The sequence below is a fragment of the Triticum dicoccoides genome, chromosome 6B (assembly GCF_002162155.2).
Source record: "Triticum dicoccoides isolate Atlit2015 ecotype Zavitan chromosome 6B, WEW_v2.0, whole genome shotgun sequence".
Taxonomy (NCBI): Eukaryota; Viridiplantae; Streptophyta; class Magnoliopsida; order Poales; family Poaceae; genus Triticum; species Triticum dicoccoides.
The window spans coordinates 81557828-81564755 of record NC_041391.1 but is presented as its reverse complement, the minus strand read 5'-3'; the positions used below and the strand labels follow the sequence as shown (position 1 = coordinate 81564755).

Genomic DNA, 6928 nt, shown 5'->3' with positions numbered 1-6928 from the left:
TTGTGAAGCTCATCGCCCAAATTGGAATATTTGTAGCACGGCTTGACCTGCGTGCATTAGAATGAAGATTATCGTCCATCTCACTCTATCATGAAGTTAGAGTCACTGGACAGCGATGCGATGGGTGGCGATGATGACGTTGGTAGAAGTTCATTTGAGTTTTCTTCTTTCACGTGTCAGACTTTGATGGTGTGGCCGTTCAGGTTTACGGTGCCTCCGGTCCATATCATATGACATACTGAACTACTTGTATTGCTCATATTCACTAGTAGAAAAGGGGGCAATGGTCTAGGCCAGGTCAGCCCATTAGTCCCGGTTCAATCCAGAACCGGTACTAATGGGGGCATTAGTCCCGGTTCGTGAGCCCAAGGGGCCGGCCGGGCCACATGGGTCATTTGTCCCGGTTCGTCTGGACCTTTTAGTCCTAGTTAGTGCCACGAACCGGGACTAAAGGGTGCGATGCCCATTAGTACCGGTTGGTGGCACCAACCGGTACTAAAGGTCTAACCTTTAGTCCCCGTTCGAGCCACCAACCGGTACTAATGGGGTTTGAGGCATTAGTACCGGTTCATGGCACGAACCGGTACTAAAGGTCCCATTTTCAAACTCTACCCCCTCCCCCTCCCCCCTCCCCCCCTGTGGATCGCCTTTTCGGTTTTAAAAAAAATAAAAGAAAATGATGAAAATGTCAAAAAAATAAAAGAAAATAAGTTTCCCATGTGATATGTGGTCTAGTTGTTGGGAAAATTTACAAATATGAATTTCGACTTTATTTGCAAAATCTCTCTAGAATTTAGTAAAATGGGCATAACTTTTGCATACTAACTCGGATGAAAAAGTTTTTATATGAAAAATCATCTACTCGAAAAGTTACATCCAAATTTAACGGGGGGAACCCCGTTAAACATTTTCAAAATCCTCAAAAACCTAACAGAAAAAAGTTACGGGGCTTTTAAGATCTGGAGGCAAAAAAATTCATCAAATTTCAGTTTTTTTTTAAAATTTTTGTTCAAGAAGTATTAGTGTTGCTAAATAATTATTCAAGAATATTAGTGTTACTCAATAATTATTTTAGTTTTTTGAATTTTGGTCAAATCTGGTCAAACTATGGACAAACAATGGTCAAACTAATTATTCAAGAAATATTAGTGTTACTAAATATTAGTGTTATTTTTTAGACCAATAGTTTCAAACTCAAACAGTGAAATGTGTGACTTTTGCTCAAGCTAAATTCTTGAGGTTAATAGAATTGACATCTTACTATTGTTAGGAAAACAACAAGTGCAGACTTGAAAACGAGGGAGAATAGAACCCGGAAGTTAAGCGTGCTCAGGTTGGAGTAGTGAGAGGATGGGTGACCGTCCGGGAAGTTAGATGATGAGGGGTGATTAGAGGTTAAATTGAGTAGAGATGAAAGGTTAAAATAATTCAGAAATTTGAAAATAAAAAAATATTCCAAAAAAAGTTCAATTTAAAAAAAAAATCATAAAATTTCTTTAGTACCGGTTGGTGTTACCAACCAGGGCTAAAGGTGGACCTCCAGGCAGCGGCCACGTGGAGAGCCTTTAGTCCCGGTTCGTGTAAGAACTGGGACTAAAGGAGGAGGCTTTAATAACGACCCTTTAGTCCAGAACCGGGACTAAAGGCCCTTATGAACCGGGACTAAAAGCCCTTTTTCTGCTAGTGATTAGGCATAGCCAGTATTAGTCATTATATTTCTACCAATGGTAAGAGTCCAAAACAATACTGCCTTATGGGAGATTTGTCGGGAAAGGAATAAGTGCACTTTTAGGGAGCATTGGAGCAAGATCGCGTCCGCGCACGAGATTGTCACCGCAATCAGACGAGCAGTGGTGCTATGAAGCCTTGTTGGAGCAAAATGCATCGAGTTCCCTTTTAGGGGAACCACCGTGAGAGATTGTTTTCTCTAGCAGCCAATAGGGCTATAGTTTTCTTTATGTTGAGTTCCTTCCTTTTTCATCCTTGATCTTAGGGTCACCATCATGTTATCTTCAGTCGCTTCTTCCTAATCATCAATCAAAACCAACAATTTGCTGGGTGTTTCAAAAGAAAAAAGAACGTACTGCAGTATGGCTAGGATTTGAACTGGATGACGTAGAAACTCTGTCACCATGACCGCAATCCTTGATTTTTGAGCAATACAAGAGTTTCCCCGCAAAGAAAGTATATGGTGCCCCGGGTCTAGCTTGTCACTATACATTTTCCTTAGCTTCAGAAAAACGAAAAGAAAAGTACTATAAAGGGGAAAAAACTGCTTACGCTGGTTTTTTTTTTTTTTGAGGTGACACTGCTTACGGTGGTTGTATGTGATGGGCTTTCACCTCTCCGGAAAGGAGTTTTGGGCTCCAAACTCACTGGCTGCGAGACTCTCTACAGCGCTTCTCTTCAGTGTCAGTCCACATCGTGGGCTGCTGCTTCGACTCCCCTTTCCCCGTGAGCGAGTGTAACCTAGGCGAGATGAGTAGCCGCCGCCGCCCACGCTCGCCGCCGCCGGTGCCGCCGCTGGAGGACGACAACCTGCTCTCTGAGATCCTCCTCCGACTCCCCCCAGATCCGTCCTCCCTCCCTCGCGCCTCCCTCGTCGCCAAGCGCTGGCTCGGCCTCGTCTCCGACCCCAGCTTCTCCCGCCGCTTCCGCCTCCACCACCGCCGCAACCCTCCCCTCCTCGGTTTCTTCGAGGGCTCGCACTTCGAACCTACAATGGATCCGCCCAATCGTGTCCCGGAAGGTCACTTCTCCTACGAGCACACCGACGACGACGGCTACGGCTGCTTCAGACCCTTGGGATGGCGCCATGGCCTCCAACTCATCTTCCACGAATCGGAGTCGGAGAAGCTGGTCCTGGTGCGGGACCCCTTCAACGGCGACAAACACCGCCTACCCATTCCCCCGGGGTTGGATGGGGAGGAGACCCCGACCAGCGGGGCGGTGTTTCGCGCTGCCGGAGACATCCAACACTTCCACGTTGTCTTGGTAGACACAGAGACAAACCAACATCATACACGGGCAATTGCCCGCGTCTACTCATCGGAGACTGGCATATGGGGAAATCTCATGGCCACACCGCTTCCACCAATGCCTTCGAGTTCTATGGACGAACATCCCACCATGATTGGAATATGGTTTACCATCGGTGTGCTAGTTGGGCATTCCATTTATTGGTTGCTCACCGATACATCGGCAGAAACTAGCATGTTAGATGGTATCCTTGAGTTTGATTTGGAGACGCAGATTTTAGCTGTGATACCTGTGCCCACGGATATTGCCAATAATTGTATTAGCCGATTCCAGGTTATGCGGGCAGAAGGTGGTGGCCTTGGTATTCTCTTTCTATCAAATTTCAGTGCCCAATTATGGAAGATGGAGACTGATTCCAATGGTGTTGCTTCGTGGGTGCTGGGAAGAACTATTGAACTAGATAAGCTACTTCCCATGAATCCAAAGAAGAAGAAGAGAGGGCCACCCCTAATGATACGAGGGTTTGCTGAGTACAATAATGTGCTGTTCATACGGACACCTGCTGGCTTCTTCACTCTTCAGCTTGAGTCACTGGAGTTCAAGGAACTTTTCAAATCCGACATCTATTATCCATTTGAAAGTGTCTATGCTGCAGGTAATAGTATGTGCATGTACATTTTGTGTGTGAAAAAACCAGGATATTACTTAGAATTGGTTGATTGAATGGCGCTCACATCCTTTTGTGTTGAGCTAAACAATTTAAAGTAGTGCCATATAAATTGTTTCTTTTGCTACTTGATGATCTTTTCAACATATATCAATACTATTCTAGTATGCTCTTTCTGGATGTTTATGTGGTGGCATTTTATGTGATGGTTATGATTTGATAAGACATCTTTTAGTGGGTATATTTTATTTTACCCGATATAGCATGGAGTGAGCTGAATCATAATTTGGGGTAACTTCTCCCTGCCGATCAGCTAATAGTTTGAGTGTGTATTCTTCATTTCTATGACACTAGTGAGTATATACTGTTTTGAGAATATTTTTCCTTATATGATAGTAGACGGGGTTTTGTTTATCTGTTCATGATGAGTAATTACCTATGTGATTTGATCCAAATATCTCATCCATGCCCTATCGTATCTATTTTATCTTTTTTTTTTGCGGGTTGTATCTATTTTATCTCATATGAATGGTAGAATCAGTGCATAGCTGCAGTGCAGATGTTTCTCGAGCTGAGATACATAATGGTTAGAATGCCCACTTGTAGGCCCGAGCATTGGTGGTGGACATGATGGAGCTGAACTTTTGCATAATACGTAAGATGATTGGTCAGATGGATATGCTACTGTGATATATTAGCTGAGTAAGTAAGCTTATATTTAAGTAGTAGTAGAATGGAATATTTCCCCTTTCATTTGCTTCGTTGGTATTTTCTACTCCTTCCAGTACATAGTAGTTGTCGCTCAAACGGATGTGTCCAGATGCATTTCAGTGCTAGATACATCCGTGCGAGCGGCAATTAATATGGCTCAGAGAGAGTATTTGCTTTTATTGGTCGCAACATTGCATTTGGTGTTTTTGCTGCTAGGAATCTATGAAGTCCAGGTGCTATTTGTATCTTGTCCCCTCTACACAAGTAGTAATTGATACCATAGTTTAAAATCGCGGGTGAAAAGACCGCTATCGCGCCGCTATCTCCGCGTGAAATCTGCCCCGTGATTTACTTCCTTCCCAGAATCGCGGGAGATCGCGCCGCAATCGCTGGAGATCACGCTGTTTCTTCCTTAACGATCGTGGCAAACTTTCCTTCCGCTATTTTCCTTTGCCCACGATTTTAATCTTTGATTGATACCCAACAATACCTGAGCATTTGGCTTCGAACTTCGTTTGTTAACTCGGGCCTATATAAATTGCCATTTCATATCGCTGCGGATTTGGTGTTGTTGTAAAATGTAGTGATCGTTGCAATTTTTGTACAACCTTAGCCTTGTTGGCGGTTTGCTCAAATATTTTATCACCTTATCTTTGTTTGTCACTCGAACTCACATATGTAAATCTCCCTCTTTTTTAAATGTTGATATGTTCTAGAGGTACGGACCGTCAATTGTATGATCATTGATCAAAGAGTCCACATTCATTGAGGTTTTAATCCAATACCATTAAAGGGCTAGTGTAGTCAGCTACAACTTGATAAATAAGGAAACAAATAATACCATGGTTACTTGGTTAGTCCCTTTGGCGAAGGGACTAACGGAACTAAGCCTAATGGAGGTATTTGAACAACTAAATCTTAGCTTCTGGTGTAGCCAAAGGATTAGAATGTGTCAACAATAGAAGCTGAAGGCTTCCGGTAAAAAAAGAAGAACTTGAAGTTGTGCCACTTGGAATTAACTGTTCTGTTGGTTTTTTCCAAGTAGCTTATGATTTAACTTTGGAGCTTCTGGTGATGGAATGTTTATTGTTTGAATCATACAGAAGTTCTGAGACATAAGGAATAGTACAAACTTGTTTGAACAGTGACATTGATTATTGCTCCACAGGTATTACGAAGAGGTGCAGAGATGGCTTGTTGGGGGCATAGGTTCTTCCGTTCCGTTTGACCGAGATGCAGAAATGGCTTGTTGGGTGTCCTTTTGGTGTGCTTCACATGGAAATTGATTCTCTTGGTTCTACTTGGGGCACGCTGGTGAACTGAGTAGTGGACTTGTAGGGATTTAAGTGCGTAGTTTGCATCTCCGCATCTATTATTATGTCAAACTTTTATCTGGTACTGGCTAATGAATGTTGAATTTCGAACTGCAACTACTTGCCTGGTATCATTTCATTTCCCTTTTCTTTTATACGTGCTGGCTGATGGACTGGGTATCGTCTCAAGTAAGTATTTCATGAGTTCTTTATGATCATTCCGGTGAAAAAAAGGTTAGCCTCGCATATTCAGAAATATGATGCCTCACGCTTGGTTATTGTGATCCTGACCGGGATAGGCAAATCTCAGTTGCCTATGCGCATTTTGATAAGAGTCTTTACTCTTGAGATTCACAGATTTCTGAATGAGTGGTGTTCATGTAGCAAAGCACATTTTGTAGTTGATGCTAGCTGCGTCTTAACATCCTTTTTATTCTTTCAAAAGAACCAGTTACTGTTGCTGTGACACCGGTTGCCTGTGCAATGTGATCCACGCACCATGGTCAACGACTTGATGGCCTGGAGCTTGACGATGACTCTAGTTGTTGTACTTGTACCATTAGATGATACTACCTCTGTATCAAAATATAAGACGTTTTTTGTAGTTCAATTTGAACTGCAAAAACGTCTTATATTTTCTTAGGGAGGGAATATGTTCCTATGTTGCAAGCTGTCCTCGTACCGCTGGTGTCGTTTATTCACTGTCATCATCTGCGTCCTAAATTAGGTGAAGATTCAGCATCTTGAACTGCTCATTCCTATTTTTTCCCCTCTTGGCTGCTCGCAGCTCAGGTTCAGAACCTTTGTGCCGACAAACTGCCAAAAGAGCCGGCACAAGCCGTCCTTCCTCAGATTTCAGATTGCTGGTGGCGGTGGTAGGGAGAGCCTCCAGCGTCAGTAAGGTAGAATTTTGACATGTGCCAGTTCTGTCAGCAAAATATTTCATCTAGTTTGATCTTGCAGCAAATTCTCTTTTAACTTTAGATCTGGTTTCTGTCTGCTAAAGTGACTCGAGCATCAGGGGACCTACTTCACCAATGAAAGGATGCCTCACCCAAAGGGAGTAGATTTGAGAGAGGAGTGGTAGGAAGTATTATAGTACCAATATTCAGTAAGAGAAAGCTACTTCATCCTGGTCTTTGGTTTTTGGAAAAGCATAATTCGGAGATATCCTTCCCACTAGTGCAGAACCAGGCTTTACCGCCGGTTCGTAAGGGGCTTTAGTGCCGGTTCTACAACCGGCACTAAAGAGTGGAGA

At 43.2% G+C, this 6928-nt stretch overlaps 1 protein-coding gene across 1 annotated transcript; it reads left to right on the top strand.

Moving 5' to 3' along the window:
- The first annotated feature begins 2478 nt into the window (after nucleotides 1-2478).
- LOC119320791 lies at nucleotides 2479-5744 on the top strand. The gene is made up of 3 exons (XM_037594736.1): nucleotides 2479-3634; nucleotides 4253-4348; nucleotides 5526-5744. The coding sequence occupies exons 1-2, from the start codon at nucleotides 2479-2481 to the stop codon at nucleotides 4303-4305; spliced, it is 1209 nt and encodes a 402-aa protein (XP_037450633.1). The 3' UTR covers nucleotides 4306-4348; nucleotides 5526-5744.
- Nucleotides 5745-6928: the final 1184 nt, after the last annotated feature.